At 34.2% G+C, this 25,406-nt stretch overlaps 1 protein-coding gene across 7 annotated transcripts in view; it reads left to right on the top strand.

The window, feature by feature from the left end:
• The window catches only part of DOCK7 (dedicator of cytokinesis 7), a 242,826-nt gene that overhangs the window by 137,841 nt on the left and 79,579 nt on the right, over positions 1-25,406 (top strand). For 4 of the 7 annotated variants that reach the window (XM_074380928.1, XM_074380927.1, XM_074380929.1 and 1 more), the window contains 10 exons: positions 214-445; positions 3,389-3,553; positions 6,062-6,231; positions 14,317-14,409; positions 15,607-15,696; positions 16,646-16,741; positions 19,466-19,606; positions 19,700-19,813; positions 22,064-22,234; positions 24,230-24,369. In XM_074380928.1, coding sequence (XP_074237029.1) covers positions 214-445; positions 3,389-3,553; positions 6,062-6,231; positions 14,317-14,409; positions 15,607-15,696; positions 16,646-16,741; positions 19,466-19,606; positions 19,700-19,813; positions 22,064-22,234; positions 24,230-24,369 — 1,412 coding nt within the window. The remainder of the gene's footprint in view (positions 1-213; positions 446-3,388; positions 3,554-6,061; positions 6,232-14,316; positions 14,410-15,606; positions 15,697-16,645; positions 16,742-19,465; positions 19,607-19,699; positions 19,814-22,063; positions 22,235-24,229; positions 24,370-25,406) is intronic. The other 3 variants (XM_074380932.1, XM_074380931.1, XM_074380930.1) reach the window with 2 other exon arrangements.

Raw genomic sequence — 25,406 nt, 5'->3', positions numbered from 1 at the left:
AGTAATTTCCTTAAGTAACTAATAGTATTTGACGTGATCATTTTATAATAATAAATTTAAATAGATATATTTAACTGGAAACAATGTTTGTATACCTGTGTGAACTTTTTAGTGTTATCAGTGAATATTACATACTAGTGGTCTGTGGTCTTTTAGAATTGGGAAATTTATAGTTAATAAGTGCTTAGTGCTTTTGTTCATTCTTTGTTTTAGGATCCTTATCTTGACAAGTTTTTTGCTCTGGTCAATGCTCTGGATGAACACATGTTCCCAGTACGAATTGGGGACATGCGAATCATGGAAAATAACTTAGAAAATGAATTGAAGAGCAGTATTTCAGCACTGAATACATCTCAGTTGGAACCAGTGGTCCGATTTCTTCATCTTCTGCTAGATAAACTGATACTTTTAGTTGTTAGACCTCCTGTCATTGCTGGCCAAATAGGTAATTTACTTTTGTTTGGGGATGAGTCATGAAATTTATAACTTGACATTTTTAAATTTTGGAAAAAAAAAAAAATAAGAACCATGATTTCTATTTTCTGTATGTAAGGACTGTATTTGGTTTGGGGTGGAGGATGTTGTTTATTTGTTTATAATGCCAGAAAATGATAACTTTAGTTTTCATAAAATGTGTCCTATAGATATATACTCAAATTATAGAAACTATTTATTTATTTACCAAATATTTAGTAAGCACTTACTATGTACCTGACGCTGGGCGGCACTGTTTAGGTCATGGTTTCTGACTTTAAGATCTCACAGCTAGTTAGGAAAACAGGCAAACAGGTAAATCATGTTGTAATTTACAGGATGTATAATCTACCTACTCTACATTTTCATTCATCTACTTTCCTCCACTTAATGTAGCTCTTCTTCATTTACTCAAAGTCTCTGTATTCTCTTTTTCTTTTCTGTAATTCTGGAAGGAAAGATGTTCTTCATTTCCGTCCTTTTTCAAGGTTTACGCCTTAACTTTTGCCAATAGCTTTCATGCAAATCCTGCAAGGAAGTTGAAAGAAATTTCAGCTAACCAGATAGAATTTTTATGTTTGAGTAGTGGCACAAAGGAGAGGAGTATTCAATTACTTGAGTTTTTTTAGGGGAGACTTATAAATAGAAGTAATTCCTGGGTTGAGTATTTGAAGATGAATAGGAGTCTGACAGGTAAATATTATTCCAAGGAGATGAAACATCATGTGCATAGTACAGAGATATAAAGTGAACTCAGAATGAATTTGGGGGAGGAAGTATATGAAATTAATTATAAATTGGAGGATTGATTAGCAGTAACAGGGACAGTGGGAGATGAAATTGGGTCTTCCACACTTTAGGAAATTGGGACTATTTTTCTGTAGGGAATAAATATCCTTTAAAGGATCTGGTCTTAGTTAGGGAAGTAACTTGATCAAGTTTGACTAGAAGAAGATGGCTATGGTATGTAGAGATGAGTTAAAAGTGGGAAAACTTGCAGGCAGGGAGACAAATTAGGAGTCTTGCAGAATTTCATACAAAAAATGATGAGTTCCTGTTAAAATGTAGGTGACAGTGGGATAGGGAAGAGGTAATGGATTATCAGATCATAGAGTATACAGTTACAGAAATTATAGAAGAAGGAGGTTTTAAGGAAAGAAAAAGGTTAGCATTGTTCTTTGTTGTAAATAAGTAAAATAATAGTAAGAACAATAATTGAAAACACTTGCATACCATTTACTGTGTACCAGGAATAGTGCTATGTGTTTTATTTATATTTGAAAGCCAAGATTCAAACTGGTTTCAGAGTCCCTCACTTATCTAGTATACTTGAGAAATGTCTACTCGTGAAATTAACAACAGCAGTTTTAGTCTAAGTGAAGGTAGAAACCAGATTACAGGGAATTAAGAAGCAAATAGTAGATGGTAAAATAAATGCAAGAAGCATATACTACTCTTTCAAGAAGTTAGAAGAGAAAGCAGGGTTGAGTAGGGCAAAAGAGTGGCAACATTTCAGCATGTAAACATGCTGAGAGAAATCAGCATGTAAACATGCTCAAGGGAGAAAAATATATGGGGAGAAAAGAATTAATTATTAAAAATTCTGTGAGACGAGTGAATGTGATAGATCACTCTTACATAGGAGAGGGCACTACTTCCTTTGGAGAGGAGATAATGTAGTTTCAGGTTCTGATAAATTTGTAGGAAAATATGAGGACTTTTGGCCAGATGTAGAGGCTCACAACTGTAATCCCGGCACTTTGGGAGGCCAAGATGGGAGGATTGCTTGAGGCTAGGCCAGACCAGCCTGGTCAACATAAGAAGACACCATCTCTTTAAAAAAAAAAAAAGAAAGAAAGAAAAGAAAAACATGAGGACTTTCATGCTTTCTACGTTTTTTCTTTGAGATAGAAGGCAAGATTGCTAAGAAGGGATTAAGGAGGACCTGAATTTTGAGAAGGATTCTGGTAACTTGGAGTAGCTACTGTGAGAAAAAGGAAAAGGATTAACCAGAAACTCAAGTAGAATCACTTAACTTCACTCAGGTTTCTGTCTCTAGTCTCTTTCCCTTCTAGTTCAGTACGTACAGATTAATCTTCCTAAATGACCATTTTATCTGGTTATTCCACTTTTGGGAAAACTTAATTGGCCTCATTATCTCTTCATAATTTCCTGTCTTGATTAAATAAATCATAGACTCTCAGACCCTATTGCTCAAAGTAGCTGTTCAGTTTACCCATTTATTCAGTGTGCTATCTATCACAGTTTCCCAATTTTTGTAAAATTATTGTTATATACTGACTTGAATGACCAAGTACGTGTTGCTTAGCCTGGCATTTAAAATGCTATACAGTCTTACTTTAACCTGTTTTTCTAGACCTTTTTTTTCCTTCAAATCCTTTTACACTATTCCAATCAAGTTTCTTAGTCACTGTTTTCTTATTATACTGTTAATATTTTCAATAATCCATTTTGTTGTTGATATTTTTAATTCTTTTTAAACAAAAGTAACATATGTTTGCCCTTGTATGCTATTTAGATTTTTGGAGTAATCTTTCAAATGAGAAATTGCTTCTCAAGGTATTATGCATGATGAATTTTCTTTTTTCTTATGTACTTTGTATTGTTCTACTAAACAATAGATATCTGTTGAACATTGTTTTCTTTTTTGACTAATCAAACCCATATAATTTTCATCTTAAATTAGTAAAATGAGTTTTTTCTCATTTTGTTCAGGAAAGTATTTTTGGTTTAGTTAATCCAAGGTGTCATTAAAAGTCTATATCAAATCTTAATCATCTTTATACACTTACTCTGTAAGCACTGTACTTGAAGTATGTAGAGATGACAAAACTGATCTTTTCGGAATTGACAGTGTAAAGTTAAAACAAAGGTATTTCTTCTTTCTTAAAAGTTAATCTAGGTCAAGCATCTTTTGAAGCCATGGCATCAATTATAAATCGACTTCACAAAAACTTGGAAGGAAATCATGACCAGCATGGCAGAAACAGCCTTCTTGCATCATATATTTATTATGTTTTCCGCCTACCAAATACTTACCCTAATTCATCTTCACCAGGTATTTTATTCTTTTTACTATCTTTCATAAATTATGTATTTCTGTCTTTCATAAATTATGTATTCATGTCAGTATTGAGATAATTTTGTAGTCTGTACTGTGATGCATTTATTCAGTAGCAAACATTTATTGAACACCTGCTAAGTACCATCCACTATGCTTAGGTGCTGAAGTTAAAGAGATAAATAAGTTACATTTTTAGGCATCATTTTTTTAATATACAGTTTTCTTTAGTTTGATTTAGAGTTCTTGGTTGAAATAAATTTTGAAAAAGAACCTTGAAAATAACTTTGTCTTGGGGAACATTTTATTATTCCTTGTTAAGATAAGGAATTGCTTGCCCCTGTAATCCCAGCTGTTTAGGAGGCCGAGGCGGGAAGATCTCATGAGCCCAGGAATTCAAGGCCAGAATGAGCTATGATATTACCAGTGCACTCTAGCCTGGGAAACAGAGTGAGATCCTGTGTTTTAAAAGTAAAAAAGACAAGAAAAATAGAATCTTATATTTGTCATCTAGAATGCTGTAGGGCAGGCGTCCACAAACTACGGCCCGCGGGCCGCATGCGGCCCCCCTGAGGCCATTTATCCGCCCCCCCCCCCCCGCCGCGCTTCAGGAAGGGGCACCTCTTTCATTGGTGGTCAGTGAGAGGAGCACAGTATGTGGGGCCCTCTAACGGTCTGAGGGACAGTGAACTGGCCCCCTGTGTAAAAAGTTTGGGGATGTCTACAGTAGGTCATTAAAGAAGAAATGTGGTGGCTCGGTAATTTCCTAAAAACCCTTTCAAACCTACAATGATATAAAAGATTGTTCTTTAGAAAAGTTCTGATCTCTTTGTGGTCAGTGAAATAATATAACCTTTCTGAGTGTTGGAGCCTCAACTCACATATTTGTCTCTATGACACTAACGATAATGGTAAGTGCCCTTTATCAGCTATTGGGAATGTTAATATTGGTAATGGTGACTAATAATTGTGACATTCATTATGAAAACTAGACATAATAGTAACATGATTTTAAGTTTTAGCCCAATTTATTTTCGTTACTTAATTGCAAAAAGAAAAGCAATTGACTTGTACATTCTGGTTTATAATTTCCTATCTTGATTTTTAAAATTATATCACTTGACATATGAGTGCGTGAGTGATTATGTAATATCTACAGTGCTCCTCCATTTACTCTTTTATTCAGTTCACTATTAGAATTCTACAGATTGTACAAAACATCTTTTTTTACATGCTGACCTGAAAGATTGCATGAATTAATTAGGTAATAGGTATGTATTAATATCATTTGCAAATATGACATTCAGAAAGGTGAAGATATGAGATAGATTATCAGTATGATTGCTGGATATTTTTGTGTTCATAGGGCAGAGTGAGCTATGATCTTGCCAGTGTACTCCAACCTGGGCAACAGAGTGAGATCCCGTCTTTTAAAGATAAAAGACAGGTTGGAAGATGGTATTAGGCTTGATTTTAGTCAGACAAAAAGGGAGTCTTTGCTTATCACTTGGGATCTTAAAATTATCTTTAGTTTTTTATATGTATATAATAAAGATACTATTTTGTTATTCACATTGTCACTGATGAAGGTTGAGAAATAAAACATGTTACTTAAAGGATGTTAGCAATAATGAAGGTAGAGAAATAAAACCTGGTTTAATTTAAGAGATGTTAGCAATAAATTGGCGCTCTCACTAGTGACTGTCAAGGGGCAGAGTAGGAGAGGTGGGAAAAAAGGAAGAGATACCAGCTGGAGCATCGTGGTTCCTAAATACCAACTATACTGAAGTGAAAGGGGTGTGTGTGTGTGTGTTTGTGTGTGTGTTTGTGTGTGTGTGTGTGTGTGTGTGTGTGTCCGTTTCCTATTAGTTTTGGTTTTTATTGTATCTGTAATATACAGAGAAACACTGAAGAGATAATGATTTTATTTATAGTTCATATGGTTTTATAAACTACTGTAAAATAGAATATCTTTGTACAGCAATCATTAGTTCTTGAGTGTTTCTATTTTCTTTCTTTCTAAAAAAGTTCCCCAGTGCTTCAGGAGGCCAAGAGAGGAGGATTGCTTGAGTCCAGGAGTTCAAGACCAGCTTGGGCAACATAGCAAGACCCTGTCTGTACAAAAAAAAAAAAAAAAAAAAAAGAGGGAGAAATTTAGCTGGGCATGGTGGTGTGTGCCTATAGTCCTAGCTACTCAGGAGGCTGAGGTGGGAGGATTGCTTGAGTCCAGGAGTCCAAGTTTATAGTGAACTGTGGTCTCAGTGCTGCACTCCAGTGCTGCCTCTTAAGGAAAAAAGGCCCTTGCCTCTTAAAAAAAAAAAATGTATAATATGTTTTATTTAGAAGACCCTGCCTTTTAAAAAAAATAAAAAAGTATAATATTTTTTATTTAGAAATCAAAGCAAATCATGATCTTTGTGGAATTTCTTAAAGTGGCAGAGATCTTTTTCAGATATTTTCCTGACAATTTGCTTTAATTATGTGCTATTTCATATGCAATTCTAGGTCCTGGGGGTTTGGGAGGATCAGTGCATTATGCCACAATGGCTAGATCTGCTGTGAGACCTGCAAGCCTTAATTTAAATCGTTCTCGAAGCCTTAGTAATAGCAATCCAGATATATCTGGGACTCCCACGTCACCAGATGATGAAGTTCGATCAATCATCGGGAGTAAGGTAAACTGAAGACATGCGTCTATAAATTTGGTTTTTGTTTTGTGAACCATCGAGAAATATCCATTTGTTTTAATTTATTCTGAATTTTGAAATGTATGTAAGTTAGGAATTAGCAAGGAATTGCACATTTTTTTCTATCAGTTTACTAACACTGTATTGTTTTTCTATTAAACATGCTTGCTGTTACAAACTACTACACTAAAATTTCTAAAATTTGTCTGGGATCACTAGTCACATATAACTTACTGTTGTTGGTCTGATACTCTATCATGTGAAAACGGCTAGATTGACTTAATATAGAATTAAGAGAGACCTGTGTGACTGATACATGGAAGATAGTTGACATCGTTAAATCACGAGATCCTCTTCTCCAGAAAAATATCAAGAACAGTGATTAACCTTTGTTGGTAATAGAGCCACATTTCACATGAAACCCTATGTAAGGCACACCAGGATTAGAAAACTATGATTTATTTAATGATGTTCAGTGATTATGCTGGAAAATAAGGGAAAGGCCAGGTAGTATAAGATCCAACCATATTTTATTCTAGGCATTTATCTTTTTGTTCCCCCAAAATATACTCACAGAACAAATAGTTATTATCTTTCTAAATGTAAAGTACAAAAACAATTCAGAGTTTAAACATGCTAGACAAAAATGCAGAAAGACTGAGGCCAAGAAATCACATTGTGCTGTGTTTTGACCAGACTATTTCAAGCTTTTTTTTGCTATTGGAAAAGAGGAAGATGTTATTCTTACAGAAGGATAACCAACTTTTCTTTGGCAGTTTAATCTATTAATTTTTATGTGAGGAAGAATTAATGATTGATAAATAGGTTATAGGGTCTATGTTTAACTTTTAGTCTGAACTATAACAGAACATTTAAAGATCTTGATGGGGTTTGTTGTTAGGTGAAATACTTGAGCATTAATCAAAAACGGCAGAACTAACTATGCCTTATAAAGTTACAGAAATATATATATAGTTTGTATAGAAACTTCTAATTAATAAATTTATATAATGAATGTTCATTCATATTAAGCATTGCTCATTAAGTATTCTTACAGATCAAAAATATACTTTGCTGCCTTATAATTTAAATAATTAAACGTGGGTTTCAGTAACTTAAAGATCCATATAAATATTTCTGTAATTAAACAATTTTCCCCTTTTGTAAACTCCTAGAGAGAATGATGCTCAGAGTTATTTATAAGGGATACTGCAGAGTAACCAGAGTACTGTGGCAACTGCAAAAAGAGAAAGCTTCCCCCCTCCACACACTCAATTTCCACGTTTAAGAAAGTAACTCAGGTTTTTCATCCTTGTTTTCATTCTTGGTTATATTTTATTGTAATACAGGTAGTACTTAGCATTATTTATATATTGAATATTTATATACTGCATAGTTCTTCAGTAGAATGAATTTGGTTTTTAGATTTTCAGGAATTTTTCTATAGCAAAGTTGCTATAGACAGCTTTTCCTTAAGGTTCTACTTTAAAAATGTCTCTTAATTTTTGTAAGATTTGCATTAGGATTCATTTAGCATAATTCTAGAGTTATTTCTTATACGTTTGATAGATTATAAACTCAAGATTTAGAACAAAGAGGCCTATATATATAATGATTTTTTTGCCTTTTTCAAGATGTTCTTGAAATGGATCAATGATTTTTAAAATATATATATATATATATATATATATAAATATATATATATAAATATATGCAAATAAATAAATATAAGGTAATTGCTGAGAAAGCCATTGCAAGATGAGACGTACTTAAATGGTTTTTATGTTGTTTTCTTTTTATTGCAAAATTTTTGATAGCTACCTTCATAGTGGATTATCATTTAGTTGTAATCCCTAATAATAATAGTGTATAATTTTATCTCAAAATTATAAGGAATCTATAGTTTATTTATAGTTACCCTTCATTTTTTCTTATTTTATTGACTTGACAGTTCAAGAAACTCTTCCTTAGTAATCTTGTTTTCCATCCCACCTCAGCCACAATCTTACTTTATATCAAGCTTCTTCAATCTGTGACCTGCAGGCCACATGCAGCCCAGGACCACTTTGAATGCAGATCAGCACAAATTTGTAAACTTTCTTAAAACATTATGAGTTTGTTAAGTTTTTTTTTTTTTTTTTTTTTTAATGCTCGTCAGCTATTGTTAATGGTAGTGTATTTTATGTGATGCTCAAGAGAATTCTTCTTTCAGTGTAGCCCAGGGAAACCAAAAGATTGAACACTCCTGCAATCTTGTCATTACCATAATCTCAATTTCATGTGTTTTCTTCTCTATCTCCTGTTTTTCTCTGTAGTACCCCAAACTAATAATTTCTATTCCTTTGCAATCTCTTAATCGTGATCCTCCAGTGTTTTTACTATGCCTCACCCCCTTAATGTTCTCTCTTCTTCCTTAGCCAGCTTAATTTCTGTGGGCAATTGTTATAATTATTTCTATCAGGTTGGGTGTGGTGGCTCATGCATGTAATCCTAGCACTTTGGGAGGCTGAGGCGGGTGGATGACCTGAGGTCAGGAGTTTAAAACCAGCCTGGCCAACATGGTGAAACCCTGTCTTTACTAAAAATACAAAAATTAGCCGGGTGTGGTGGCAGGTGCCTGTAATCTCAGCTACTTGGGAGGCTGAGACAGGAGAATCACTTGAACTCAGGAGGCAGAGGTTGCAGGGAGCTGAGATCACACCATTGCACTCCAGCCTGGGCAACAAGAGTGAAACTCTGTTTCAAAAAAAAAAAAAAGAAAAAAGATTATTCTCATTGTAATCAATCCTCAGTTCCCTTATCTTTCCCAAACCTGAAACCATAGTTAAACTCAATTGACTGTCTATGCCATGTCAGCATCTGTGCAGCTAAACATGTCTTTAAAAATACCATGGTTATTGGTCTTATTTGAAATCAATCTCAAGAGAGCCCTTAATGCTATCGGGCAATTATACTGTATTTCTTTATCTCCATCACTTTCCTGTTCTCCCAGGAAATGATTTTATTCCTTCTTTTGTTACTTCAAACGCCCTAACACCTCTCCCCTCATTCCTTTTCTCACTTTATCTTCTATTTTATTGACACAGCTGAAACCATTGGAAGAAAACTTTGATAAACTTTTACCATCATATCTAACTACCTGTTACCATCTACTATCTACTGCCTAATACTCTTCTGTATTAAAAATGATAGATGAGCTATTCATTTTTCTGAATTCATCTCTGTCACTCAAGCTCTCATCCAGTCTCACCTGCTCAGGATCTACACTCCTGAGCGCTCCTGTCAGTTTTTCTGTGTCTCTTCTGCATCACCAGTTTCTCCCTGAATACTGAATCATTCCCATCCACATACAGTCAAGCTATTATTTATCTCATTTTGAAAAAATAATTTCTCTCATTTGAAAGCAATCTGAGTGTCCATCAACAGATGAATGGGTAAACAAAGTGTGGTACATATATACAATGGAGTACTATTCACCCGTTAAAAAAAGAATGAGATCCTGTCATTTGCAACAACAAGGATAGGAATGGAGATTGTTATGTTAAGTGAAATAAACCAGTCACAGAAAGACAGACTTCACATGTTCTCACTTATTTGTAGAAGCTAAAAATTAAAGCAGTTGAACTCATGAAGATAGAGAGTAGTATGATAGTTACCAAAGGCTGGGAAGGGGCAGTTGGGGTCGGAAGGGAAATGGAGATAGGTAATGGGTACAGAAAAATAGAGAGAGTGAATAAAATCTAGTATTTGATGGCACAACAAGGTGATTTGTACAATTAAGTAAATAATGTTTATTATATATTTAGTTATAAATAATTAGAAGTGTATAATTAGATTCTTTGTATCACAAAGGATAAATGGTTGAGGTGATGGATACCCAACTCATCCTGATGTCATTATTATACTTGATATACTTTCATCAAAATATCTCACATATACCTACTATGTATACACAAAATTATAAATACATATGCCTACTATGTACCCACAAAAATTAAAAATAATAATTCTCTAATATTTCAACTGCTACCTTCTTTGATCTTTCTCTGCTACCTTTTATAGTAGAATTCCCTAAGAATTTTTTGTACTTGCTATCTGCAGTTCTTTTACTCCCATCATCTTTGCTTCAGTCAAATATTCCTCCCATTTTCCACCAAAGCTGTCCTTGTTAATGTCACCAGCACCCTTCGTGTTGCTAAATCCAGTAGTTAATTTTCAGAACTCAGCTTATTTTTACCTGCCAGCAGCTTTTGACACAGTTCAATTTTTTTTTCCTCTGAAATTTATTTATTTGGCTTCCAGGGTACTACACTGTTGATTTCCTTCTTGGTTTACTGATTATACCTTTTCAGTCTTCTTTGTGGATTCTTCCTTTTCTGATCTCTTTATCTGGATGTGTTCCAGATCTCCATCCTTAATTCTCTTTTCTTGTCTTCTCTCTATACTTACTACCTTGGTGAGCTTATCAGTTTCCATGGCTTTACATACCACATAAATGTTATGCTAATGACTCCCAGAATTATATTTCCGCAATTATATTTCTTTCTGGAGTTCTAAACCTAACTGCTTTTTCTAAATTGTTTTGTTCAGATTTGGATATATATGAAAGGTGGGGATGCTTCTTAACATCTTCATTACTACCATCTTGATCTCAGCTACCATCATCTCTCCTAGAATTAATGTACTGGCTTTAAAGGTGCTTTCTGTACTTCTACTCCACACTCTGTTCACAACATAGCAACCAGAATGTTGCTTTAAAAAACTTAGGACACACACAAAAATTAAGTCATTATGTCATTCCTCTGAGCACAATCCTCTAATGACTTACTCCCTCAGTCCTTTAAGTCTTTACTCTGAAAGCCACCTTCCCAGTGAGGTTGAATCTGATTATCTTATGTAAATGTGTAACCAGGGGCTGTGTCCTCAGCCTTGGCTGTAGGACTTCAAATCCCCTTATTTTGTCTTTTTTTTTTTTTTTTTTGGTCTCAGAGCATATGAACTAATTTTTTTTAAGTTTTTATCTTTCTTTACCAGAGTTTAAGTTTCATGATGGCAGGGAATGTTTGTTCCAAAGTATCTGTAATGTCTGGCTTATTCAAGGTGCTCAGCACATATTTATCCGCTGACGAAATGTTAGTATGAGTAAACACCCCAGCACTAAATCATCTCTTTAAGAACTGAATTATGCTATTCTTTGCCCTCTTACTATTGGGATTAATTATATATTGAAAGATTTGCAGAGATTTGACTTTATGAAAATTTTGGTTGTATTTTATTCCCCAGTATAAAATATAGAACTCCTAAAATTTTAGAATGTTTATATAACATGAACAGGTTTTGAATACTCCAGTGGCTGTAATGTAAATGTAAAAATATTTGTGAGACTTCTTCATATTTTTAGTTCTAGCAATAGTCTTTTAACATTCAGTTTTGTAAGTACATGGTTACATCAGGTCTGAACTGTATTGCTTTTAATCAAATGCCAGTGGAATTTTGCATTGATATGTTTCTTTCTCATGTATCATGTAATTTTTTTTAAATTTCTCAAACACTGAGAGCTTACTATATGCTAGGCACTATGCTGAGGACTTGTGGATGTGAAGCAAAATCTTTGTAATATAGCACAAACTGATGTCAAATCAAATACAGTATGGACCTTGCACTGGGATCTTATCTATATGTAAGGGAAAAAATTAATAGCGTTACTAGGATTTGGCAAAAAAAAAAAAAAATCCCACACTTAAATACATGGGCACACGTTTGGTTAGTCTGTTCCATGTTTGTTCGAAATCAGTAACATAAAGTTATTATATTAAATATAAGTGATGAATTTGCTTAAATACAGGCTGTTTGATAGAATTCTTAGCTTTATAATGCCTGAATTATGGAAGTTACTTGTTTTGCCTAACAACTGGTTACAAGTTTTCTTTAAATAGTTAGTTTTGATATAATTATAACTGCTCAGAATGTCACTTTCCTGTATATGACTATAATTCATACCACAAAGAGATTTTTAAAAATTCTCACATTAGCAATTATCATATATTGTAGTTTTAAAGGAAATTAAACAATGAGTTAAGTGAATTTAAGAGTACAGCAAAGTCGTTATTCTTTTTGTGGAAGTTCATGGGAGAAAAGAGGACAGTTATAATTTTGCAAAAATCAAATGTTCATGCTTTATTATTTTTGTAACATGAGTAGTGACTGTAAAAATTGAATATGGCAGGAAGAACTTTATACTTTTATACAAAGAAAATATAATTTTGGCCTTAGACGTAATTTTGGAGACGAATGAAAACTATGTGAAAAACATGCCTTTCGGTTTGCTTTTACTTGAAGTATTGTAATGGGGTTCTGAGAAGGTGGATATTTAAAACAAATCTGATTGCCTAATTTTACTAGTATTTTGATGTTGTCTAATTTACTTTGATAGAAAGCATTTTAAGAAAAATATGCATGGAAAGTTTTATAAAAACTGTTTGTGACAGTTTAGTATATTCAGGGCATTGCACTTAGTAATTTACTTCCATTATTTGATTCTTACCATATGAAGGGGAACACTATCATCATTTTTATTTGATAGATAATAAACTGAAAAAAAGTTGAGTAATTTATCCTAGATTTTACAGCTAGTAAGCAGGAGAGCCTGGATTGGAACCTTAACTCCTGTATTAGACATTCAGCGTCAAAAATGATGAGAAATGGGTGATTATTGTGCCATCGTTTCAACTTCTCTATATATTTGGGAAAAACATGAGAAAAAGTAGAGGAAATATTCTTCTAAAACCTAAGCTCTTGGGAGTTGCAGTTTTTCTTTCTTTTCTTTTTAAGAACTTCTTTTGAAGTATTTTAAAAAATACTGATGTCTGGGCTGTATTCACAACAATTCTCATTTAATTGTTTTAAGGTAGGGCACTGCACAATTGTTATGTTACTGTTGTTGTTAAGCTTCCCAAATGACACTAATGTCTAGACAGAGTTGATTACAATTGTTTCAGCTCTTTACTTTTACCTGTTCTTCCTTTGGTGCTTTCTGGTTTGGGTCCATACTCATGCCCTGATATATTTACATCAGGTTGTCTTCAGTTGTCTTTGTTATGCTTACCCTAATAATTCTTTAAAAATCTTTTACAACTTGCTCCAGTTCCAATTATTAGATTCGCAAGTCCCCGGTCCAGATTGCTGAATCGGATTTATGGAGATAGAGCCCAGGATCTGAATTTTATAAAGCTTCTCAAGTGATTCTGATGATCAGTCAGTTTGAGGAAATAGAAGTAAAGCCTCTGTTTCCTTCACCTGGAATCACAGTAATCCCTCTCAGACAAAGATAAAATAATTCACTTCTGGACATATACTTTAGTAGCGTATTGAAGAAATTTTAAATTAATGAAGATGATGATGAAGATATAATCCCTATATAGACAGCCCCAGCATAATGTTTTTCCTTATAATTATTTAAAAAACAGTAACCCATTGTGTTTAATTACAAATGCAACCCAAAATACATTATTAGGAAGGAGTAAATATTAGGTATCATTTTTTTCTGAAGTTTTTACTTAATTTCTCCTGTCTGTTCCTGAAAGAGAGTGAAGGTGTTGGCAAAGTCAAATAGAATTATGGAGTATATCACTGCATAGTTTTCAGTTGATGAGGGATGGGATGAAATTAAAGTATATAGCGAAGAATGGAATGTTTTTCTTCCATTTTTTTCTTTAAACCTCAGATACAGAGGAAATTATCTGTTGCTAACTTGTACTATATTTAAAGAAAGTTTGGGGGTGTGGTGCTGTGGGAACATTAGTTATTGGTACTTCGAGAGTATCCCTTTTCATAAAGAAAAATTACCTTTAAATGCGATACATAATGGCCTTAGTTATTTTTTAAAATTGTGTTGTATAATAAGATAATTTTGATGAACTAATACTCTATAGGTGCATACAAATTTTGGTTGCTTTAACAGTACTAATTAAAAACATGTTTGCAATAGAAGATCTGAATTTCTTTAAGAATAATTTATAGCATGCAACATGTAATATTTCTTTCCTTTCCAACTGCTTTCTATTATATGCTTAGGGTTTAGATCGCTCCAATTCCTGGGTTAACACTGGTGGTCCAAAAGCTGCCCCATGGGGATCCAACCCCAGTCCAAGTGCAGAATCAACACAGGTGGTGTTTATATTAGAGGTTTCTTTATTGGCTGCTGATGTTTCCCTTTAGAACATTACTTTTTAGTATTTACTATGATTTCAGTGGCTTGCTTTTTTTAATCATTAAAAAGTGTGTATTTTTGTTTACTTAGCACATTTTCCAACTACTATGCATGAGTACCACCAATTGCATCAGTAATATTCTTTCCTATTTCCTGTCTCTGCCTTCTTTCTTCCTCACACACCCTATCAATATTTCAGTGCCTGCTGCTTATGCAATTGATGGCTTTTATAACAGTTTCTTCTTTAGGGGTAGCACATCTTTAATAGCAATTTTTAAATTTTTTATGTGGAAAAAAAAACCCCATCAGTTTTCTATTTGCTTTTGGTTAAAAGTGTAACTATTATATCGTTTCATTTAACATTTACTATCTTGTTATTTTCTTCGTAGTCACTGAATAGAAAGACTGGCAATAAGTTGAAATTAAATGTGAACAGTATATGATCCCATGCTATGAGATTCAATACCAGAAGCAAAAATCCGTTTTAATTTGTACTGTGTTGCAAAGTATGAAATTTGTTATACCTTAGCTGAATTAGTTTTGCTTTCTTAAGATTAGTTGCTTGATAGCTAATGCTGCATGATACCTCAAAATATACTTCTCATTTGAGTTGGCTTTTAAGGAAAAATCTGTTCTTAAAGAAAATTTTTAATTCCATTTCTAATATTGTAAGTGATTTATGTTTGATTTAGTATATGACAGACCTGAATAGTAGTTTCCAATAATAATGAAAAAGTGTGATAAATTATTCCAAACTTTTTGTTTTCTTTATTTAATATAAAATTATTGATTTCTTTTTTGGTCTGAGATCAGTTGAGAAGTATGTTTTTACTTTATATATATTTTTACTATATATGTGCATGTGTATAGATCACACAGACAAAAGTTTCATTCTTTGCAGCACTCTGAATGTTATATAATCATTGAAATCCTCATCTTTTTTTAAAGACCAAAAATATATAGAAGCCATTTTGATACTACTTATGCATTGTCATTAAAGCAGCTTAAAATGGTGAAAATGAGAGCAATAAAATAGGTGGTTTTTGAAACCATAATAAAATTCTATTTTAAACTTGTACATAATCCGTCAGCTGCAAAATCATCCACTGCAAACGTTAATGTTATCTCGTCATTCATTCATCTTCACTCCATAGGCTATGGATCGAAGTTGTAATCGTATGTCTTCGCACACAGAGACGTCAAGTTTCTTACAAACATTAACGGGACGCTTACCAACCAAAAAGGTAGATTCATACGAAGACAATTAATAGAGGGGGAAAATAATTTCACCAATTAAATAGACGTAAGCTTTATTTACATAGCCAGGATGAGATATTTACAGTAATTGCATTGTGCTTAAAAATATATCTGAGCAAGCATAGCTTGTCTGATGCCTTTTGGGGCATACCTCGGCAGTGTAGACTCTTTTATGTTATGTTAATGTTTATATCTTTGGGATTGACTGTTTTTAGAATTTAGTGAATTCAAATTTGATCATCAAATTTTAATACCAAAAAAATGTATCAACTCTTAATTCTGTTTCTGTAACTGCTTCTGTTTTGTGTTTTAAATCTCCAGGGAAAGGAAGATGAGTTAGAAAAATTGTCACTCTTAGTAAGATATGTTGATTTGCTTCCCGTATGCACAGTTTTGTTAGTCCTTTTTCATATTAATATACACTACTTTGCAAATGCTTTGTATGCATATCCATTATAAGGCAGAAATCTTCTGCTGTTTTTTCTAAAAAAAATACCTTACCTGAAAACTTGAAAATTAATGCCTCATAGCAAAGTTTAAATTTTAAAATGTATTTCCTAAATTGTACCAGCAAAATTCATGTGTGTATTTGCATATGTTAAAAAGTGTACTTAAGTCACAAACAAGGTATTGCTGTAAGTTTTTAGTCTAGTTTCTGTTTGCAGGTACAATTTAGGAGGCCATCTTCTACCTGTCCTTTTAAAATTACATTTTACAGCAAGATAACATGTAATTTTTTCAGCTGTTCCACATACCACTGTCTTACATGCATAAATAGCCGTTTCGTTAATGGGTGTCTTCAACGCATCATTGAATGGTTCACATGCCTTATTTTGCTTATTTGCATTATATCTTCATTTGTATTTGCATTATTATTTGGTTTATGTTATCAGCAGATTTGACTTTGATAATAACTTTGGATTTACTTCTGGATAGCTTTTTCATGAGGAGCTGGCTTTGCAGTGGGTTGTTTGCAGTGGCAGCGTTCGGGAATCAGCTTTGCAACAAGCCTGGTTCTTTTTTGAGTTAATGGTGAGCAAAAACTGAGCACGTTCTTTAATATTTTTTCTCTTAGTGAACAATTTTATGCTAGCTCATTTGTTATCTTAGGAATCTTTTTCTATTGCACATCTTACGCTTTTACATGTGCCTTCAAGACAAAATTACATGTGTTACATCTCTAAATAAACACTGTGGACACTCAGCACAGTTTAGGTGGAATTATAAAGAGTGAGGCTCATTTTAACTCTGTTTTCTCAGGGATGGTTGTATAAGCTAGCTGTCTTTTCAAAGGAAACTTGTGATACATTCTTTGCTAGTCATTATACACGCAAGTGTATAATGACAGTATTGTAGATTTCATACCAAAGATTAAAAAAGCTTTATAGATACCCACTGCCATTATTATGGCTAGTAAACTCTTAGGGAAATGCCAGTTACAGCCAATAAAAAACACAACAGTACTGGTTGGGTGCAGTGGCTCACACCTGTAATCTCTGCACTTTAGAAAGCTGAGGCAGGAGGATGACTTGAGATCAGGAGTTTGAGACCAGCCTGAGCAACACAGCAAGAGCCCATATCTACCAAAAAAATTTTTTTTTTTAATTAGCTGGGCCTGGTGGCACACACTTGTAATTCCATCTACTTGGGAGGCTGAGTAGGGAGCTTGCTTGAGCCCAGGAGTTTGAGGCTGCAGTGAGCTATGATCACCACTGTACTCCAGCATGGATGACAGAGCAAGATCCTGTCTCTCTTATTTTTTTTAAAGTACTTTTTGCTTAATCAAATAAATGATATTTTTAAAAAATGAGTGAATTAATATTTTAATAAATATATATATATATGAACAATTGACCCTTGAACAACATGGGCTTTAGGAGAATGAGCTCCCCCACACAGTCAAAATCTGCCTATAACTTTTGACTCACCCAAAACTTAACTACTTAATAGCCTACTGTTGACCAAATGCCTTACTGATAATATAATCATATTTTGTATGTTATTTATATTATATACTGTGTTCTTAGAATAAACTAGTGAAAAGAAAATATTATTAAGAAAATTATAAGGAAGTGAAAATATATTTGCTGTTCATTAATTGGAAGTGGATCATCATAAATGTCTTTATTCTTACTGTCTTTACATTGAGTAGGCTGAAGAGGAGAGGGGTTGGTTTTGCTGTCTCAGGAGAGGCACAGTTGGGAGAAAACCCACATATAAGTGGACTCATGCAGTTCAAACCTGTGCAGTTCAAGGGTCACCTGTACATATAAACTTGTATATGTAAACATACCCATATGTAAGCAAAGGCAACAAACATTTATTAAGTGGGCACAGTATGCTAGTACTGCCATGTGGCCTAGGTATTACTAAAGCACAGAGAGGTTAACATGTCTTAGTATGCACAGCTTGTAGGTAGCAGGACTGTGATTCAAACTCAGGCATTCCAGCACTTGGGACTGTCTTCTTCACCTTCCTCTTCAGCCTCTAGAAAGCTGAAATCACTGAAACTTTTTCTCCCAAAGAAGAAGTATGTTTAAAAAATGTAAAACAAAACAACGAAAAATAAACAGAAAAGAATCTTCCAAAGTTGTCATAGGGTGGTTCTCAGCATTGAATGTTACATATATTATGGGTAAGAAAACATTTCTTCTAGAGATTTAATAATCTACAGAAAAAATAAATCAGGAACTATATGTAAGTGACAACTCATTTTTTTCCCTAGAAAATAAACCTTAAATTTATAATTCATGTGCTTCTCTTGTAAGGTAAAAATTGTAATTTCAACTGTTTTTTAATAGTCTTACATGAATGTTTAGGTTTCTAAAATACGAAATTGTCAAAAGACTGCAATTTAAAACTTGGCTGTGCTCTATGTGAAGTCTAGGACTTTAGCTTCAATTTACCTGAATTTAAAGTTTAAAATTCTTTATTATTGTTACATTTATAAAGACCCTGTCTCTATAAAAAATTTAAAAATTAGCTGGGTATGGTAGTGTGCACCTGTAGTCCTAGCTACTCTGGAAGCTGAGGCAGGCAGATCACTTGAGACCAGGAGTTGTAGGCTGCAGTGAGCTATGATCATGCCACTGCACTTCAGCCTGTGTGACAGGCTGAGACCCTGTTTCTTTAAAAACAAAACAAAAAACAAAACTTGGAGCCTTGCACAGTGGAACTGCCTGTAATCCCAGCACTTTGGGAGGCTGAGGCTGGTAGATCACCTGAGGTCAGGAGTTCGTGACTAGCCTGACTAACTAACATGGTGAAACCCCATCTCTACTAAATGCCAAAAAATTAGCTGGGCATGGTGGCGCATGCCTGAAATCCGAACTATTTGGGAGACTGAGACAGGAGAATCACTTCTACCTGGGAGGCGGAGGTTGCAAGGAGCCAAGATCGCATCATTACACTCCAACCTGGGCAACAAGAGTGAAATTGTCTCAAAAAAAAAAAACCCTTTAAGGTTGAAATTTCTTTTTTGTTGACATACACAGAATTTTTTGTCCTATTGTTAGCCAGGATAATTTTGTGAAGGTAATACGGTGATGGAGTTGTATTGTGTTTGATTTTTTAAAAAATTTCTTTGGCAAATACAAAACATCATAGGGAACTTTCAAAAATATTTAAGAAGCTAAAAGTATTTCAGTCATCTATTAAATTACATGCCATATTTTTAAAATAGTCCAAGTGTTTAGAGTTGTAATTCTTAATTATATTCATAGGAAGTTAAACTGATAATTTTTATCTTTTTTTCAGGTAAAGAGCATGGTACATCATTTATACTTCAATGATAAACTTGATGCTCCAAGGAAAAGTCGTTTTCCAGAACGTTTTATGGATGACATTGCAGCTCTTGTCAGCACGATTGCTAGTGATATAGTTTCACGATTTCAGAAGGTAGTGATAACTTTTCCCCCACTTATCTCTCTTGCAAGCTGAGATTAAACTATCATACTTTAATTTGTTTTTGTTTTGTATTCTGTTTCACAGGACACAGAAATGGTTGAGAGACTCAATACAAGCCTTGCATTCTTTCTCAATGATCTGTTGTCTGTTATGGACAGAGGATTTGTTTTTAGCCTTATAAAGTCCTGCTATAAACAGGTAATACATAGTTAGGAATTATTAGTAATCAAATAGGTTAAATACTGTGTTAGTTCTTTTCAAAGTTAGAGCTAAAAGACCTTCAAGAGCACATTCATACACTGATGTTAAAACAAAAAGTGGCCTAAAGTAATATATTTTTATTAGCAAGGCAAAAATAAATTGTATTTGTTTTATCAAGACACAAGGACTGTGGCAAGCTGCTGTCAGTGCAGCCAGTATTTCCTTGAGTTATACAGGCCTACTTATGACTCTTTATTTCCCATTCTGGATTATACCATCAAGTCAATGGTAATGTAACACAGTCTCAAGATGTCAAACAAGTGGAGCATTTATATGGAGTGGACTTTGTATCTTGAGTGATTTTTAAAGCAGCTGCATTTTGCTGGGTACTTCTCCTAATCTAGCCCTGGAAATGTAGAGTTTGAAATTATGGACAGATGTTTACCCATTTGCCAAATGTTATTCATTATCTTGACTTTACTAAATTAAAAGCATCCTGGAACTTTTCCACACATAGCTGATTTTGTTTTAAAATTTTTAGCAACTGATTAGTGAAGTCTGCCTTCCGGAAAACATTAGTTAATGGTTCTGCTGGGCCACTTTGGTAGTAAGCTGTATAGGCCTTTCAGAATTACACACAGTGCTTGTGAAGCACTGCCCAGCTGATCTGCAGATTAGTTTTGGGGAGCTAATAGTCCAGAGTTCTATTTGGTAGTCTAATATTTAGAATTTTGAATATTCTATTACCTGTAGATGCCTTTATTGTTTGTTTCTTCTAATAGAAAAGTTAAAACTATGCATGGGCACTCACCCACATAGAAATACTTGCAACACTATATGTATCATTTTTACTTTTTCCCCAAAACTTTATGTACTATTACGACCAGAACTTGTCCTGTCTTTATTCTTTAAACACTGACCTGTATTTGTCAAACATTGAGCTAAGCTGTAGGGATACTAAAACTATTAAATCAGTTTATAGTATGTCTCCTCAAGTAGCTTATGATGTAGCTGAGAAAACAGACAAATTATAAATAGAATTGATAATTTCTTTTAAGAAAGTAATATGAAGTTATTTTGGCGGTGTATGTTTTTCCTGGTTTTTGAGAAGTAGAAATATTGATGCTGTATTAGAAATATAAGAATGTGGCTTTTAGGTTAGTCAGATATGTATTTATTTTGTAAACCTTAGAGTTTTAAACTTTTAATTTTAGCAGCAACTCTGGAAGAAGGTGATACTATTATTTAAGCCACAAACCCAAACTGGATACCAAGTACTACTATTTAATTCTAATTTGCCATTCTGGTATTAGTATTAAAGAAATAATAGATTTAACTGGGCTTGTTTGTTTTTGGGCGAAGGATATGAACAGATACTTTACAAAAGAAGACATACAGGAGGCCAACAAACATAGGAAAAAATGCTCATCATCACTGGTCATTAGAGAAATGCAAATCAAAACCACATTGAGATACCATCTCACACCAGTTAGAATGGCAATCATTAAAAAATCTGGAAACAACAGATGCTGGAGAGGATGTGGAGAAATAGGAATACTTTTACACTGTTGGTGGGAATGTAAATTAATTCAACCACTGTGGAAGACAGTGTGGCGATTCCTCAAGGACCTAAAAATAGAAATCCCATTTGACCCAGCAATCCCATTACTGGGTATATATCCAAAGGATTATAAATCATTCTACTGTAAGGACACATGCACACGAATGTTCATTGCAGCACTGTTTACAATAGCAAAGACCTGGAACCAACCCAAATGCCCAATGATGATAGACTGGATAGAGAAAATGTGGTACATATACACCATGGAATATTACGCAGCCATCAAAAACGATGAGTTCGTGTCCTTTGTAGGGACATGGATGAACCTGGAAACCATCATTCTCAGCAAACTGACACAGGAGCAGAAAATCAAACACCGCATGTTCTCACTCATAGGCAGGTGTTGAACAATGAGAACACATGGACACAGGGAGGGGAGCACTACACGCTGGGGTCCGTTGGGGGGAAATGGAGGAGGGACGGGGGGGCGGGGAGGTGGGAAGAGATAGCATGGGGAGAAAGGACAGATACAGGTGAGGGGATGGAAGGCAGCAAACCACACTGCCATGTGTGTACCTATGCAACAGTCTTGCATGTTCTTCACATGTACCCTAAAACCTAAAATGCAATAATAATAAAAAAAAGAAATAGATTTAACTGGTGTTCTCTTATGCAATGCTTACAAGGTGTCTTCAAAGCTTTACTCATTACCGAATCCGAGCGTTCTGGTGTCCTTGAGGCTGGATTTTCTGCGAATCATCTGCAGTCATGAGCACTATGTTACATTAAACTTACCCTGTAGCTTACTTACTCCACCTGCATCTCCATCACCTTCTGTTTCTTCTGCAACATCTCAGGTATGCAAATTGTGTGAACACATGTATTTTTAAAGTCACCTTTGTAAAGAAGAATGTAAAACAAATGAATTGAGTAATAGCTGTATGATAGGCTCAGTTCTGAGTGCTTTGTAAGTATTAACTCAATTAATCTTCAGAATAACTCTAGAAGGCAAGTGTATTATTATACCCATTTTGTAGATTAGAAAAAACAAACGCAGAAAGGCCCACTGAGTAAAAAGTGGCAGAGCCAGGCTTTGAACCAAGGCTTTATTCTAGAGCCCAAATTCTTAGCCACTGTTTTGTATTCCTTTCACAGATTTATTGTGCACATGTGAATGAATTCACCTAAATAAACTCACAAATTTAGTGTTTACACAAATTGGGTTCTCTTGAAGCACACACCAAGAATGAGTCTTAAGCAAGATATTTTTTAGAGATCCATGCCTGTGCAAGGAAAGAAGGGGTGAAGATTAATTGAACAGAGAAGTCAAACTGCAGTTGAAGGCATAACAAAGCCCTGCTTAACTCTCTTGTATCCAGAAACCCTAAAGGAAACTAGATGAAAATTGATAGGTGTTTCAGTGGTTGGCACTTGACTTCAACAGCTAGTAGGTTCTCTACAGATGAAAAAGTGTTATTGTAACAGTTAATATGTATGTCTTCTTTTATAAGTTGAGATTAAGAGATTTTGTGAGAAGCCCATGTCTTCCTTTGTCCAGTGAAACACTCTTTCTACTTTATTATTCCTGAGGCAAGGAGGATACTTTCTTTAAGTTCTTAATTTCTAAAGTGAAAGTTAATATTAGTACTTCTTCATTTTGTTTTCAGTATATTTAATTCCTGAATAGGATTCCGTAGGTGATATCTCATATGCCTGATTTAAAAACCAAAAGTTAAATTTCAGTTAGAAGGATTAGAAAACATCAAAGAATACCCACAACTTTTCATTTTATCTTTGTAAAAAATCTTCTGGATCCTATTTTTCCACAGGCTGTTCAATCTGGCTAGCATGCCCTCAATGTAGTGGATGAGGCAGGCCTTTTTCTTTCTTTCTTAATCTTCTGCCAAAAATGTAGCTACACAAAAACAGATTAAGCATAAATATGATTGCTAAAACCCTTAAGGAAACATATTTGTTTGTATCTGACTCCTTACCGAACATCTCATTCAGCCAGGAAATGCTCATAGAAGTTTTTCTGTTATCTTAGTGCCTACTTTCTCAGCTAGCTACATAATTTTCACATTCTGCTAGATTAAGAGACATCACTCTTTTTTTGAAAGGCTAAGAAGAGTTTTAAATTTGTATTAGGAGATGATTTCGCCATAGGGAAATGTGAAATCTGTTGTTGCTCTAAGAAACCTCACATGAGTCCTGAATATGGACTGTATCTTGGAGAATGCTATAATATTTTGCATTATTAAAACATTAAAAAAAACTCAGTAGACAACAAAATGATGGTAATTTTCCAGAGATAATATATTCTGTGAAAAACAACTGTACTGGTGTTTAGAATTTCTCTGGAAATCAATTGCCATAACTATGAATATTTCTCTTGTACTTTGAGGTGAGTGCATACTGTTATTTGGATTTAGTTGCCTCTTTTTTCCATCAGAGTGTGATATTGAAACATCAAGTGACTAAGAGAATGAATGGGAAAATATATAGGAAATTATATGTGAAAAAAGAAATGGAAAATAATTAAATTTTCAGTGATTGATTTCTGTAATAAACTAATTAATAATCTCATCATAGTTTCCTGCCCCAAAAGTCTGAGCAGTGGCTTTCTTCAGTGTTAGTGATATAAAATGAACTACCCTAGGAAAAAATATTTCATTTCTTACGTTGCTTTGTCTGTAGGATGTTTTGTTTGCAGTGCAACAAAACATCCTACAGACAGAGCAATATAAGAAATAGTTAATCACTAATAGAAAACAGTGGTTATGTAAGAATAGTTAACCACCAATACAAAACAGTGGTTAACTATAGTCTTGTTCTGCCTCACTCTCCAACAGAGTTCTGGATTTTCTACGAATGTACAAGACCAGAAGATCGCAAATATGTTTGAATTGTCGGTGCCTTTCCGGCAACAGCATTATTTGGCGGGTCTTGTGTTAACAGAGCTGGCTGTCATTTTAGACCCTGATGCTGAAGGGTGAGTAGACCAGTTTTTACCTTATAGAATATGAGTTTGATTTTGAACAGTGGACAGAAGTATTCTACTCACATTTCCTAAGGATTAGAAAAATAATCTTTCATACTCATTTTCTACTTCTCTCTTCACTATGTTTCTCACTTAACGTTACTTCTCTAGTTAATCAGTTTTATGAAAGACTTTTTCTCATATTTTGCCATCTCTGAATTTGGGATTTGTTTTAATGGCCTATCATGATTCATTTAGTAGCACTCTTTTACTTCTTAATAGAATATAAAATAAATTGAGCATACTAGTAAATAGATTTGTTGGTATAAAGTAAGTGCTTTTCAGGTGAGGAAAGTGGTCTTTAATTTGATTCCTCATCAGGAAAATTTGTCTTGGTTTTGTTTTGTTTGTTTGAGACAAAGTATTGCTCTGTCACCCAGGCCAGAGTGCAGTGGTACGATCTCGGCTCACTGCAACTTCTGCCTCCCGGATTCAAGCAATTCTCCTGCCTTGGTCTTCAGAGTAACGGGGACTACAGGCACATATCACCACACCCAGCTAATTTTTTTCTTTTTGTAGTAGAGATAGGGTTTCACCATGTTGTCCTGGCTGGTCTCAAATTCCTGACCTCAGGTGATCCTCCCACCTCAGCCTGCCAAAATGCTGAGATTACTGGTGTGAGCCAGTGTGCCCAACCAAAAATTTATAATTTGCCATCATTCTGTGTAGGATTTTATTTCAAAAATTGCCTTATAAACAAATATTGTTAGTTTTTAAAAACTTCTGAAGTTGTATACATTTTTAAAGGATGTTTAGAAATTGATGTAGTTAGAAAAGTATGTTGTCTGGTGATGTGATTTTTTTTTTTTTTTTTTTTTTTTTTGAGACAAGGTCTCAACTCTGTCACCCTCACTTAGGCTGGACCACAGGGCATGATCTCAGCTCACTGTAACCTCTGCCTCCCAGGCTCAAGCAGTTCTCCTGCCTCAGCCTCCTGAGTAGTTGGGACTACAGGTGTGTGCTACCACACCCGGCTAATTTTTGTAATT

This window comes from Saimiri boliviensis, chromosome 11 (assembly GCF_048565385.1).
Source record: "Saimiri boliviensis isolate mSaiBol1 chromosome 11, mSaiBol1.pri, whole genome shotgun sequence".
In the NCBI taxonomy this organism is placed as follows: Eukaryota; Metazoa; Chordata; class Mammalia; order Primates; family Cebidae; genus Saimiri; species Saimiri boliviensis.
The sequence above is the reverse complement of the archived record's forward strand: the minus strand, read 5'-3'. Positions and strand labels throughout refer to the sequence as shown.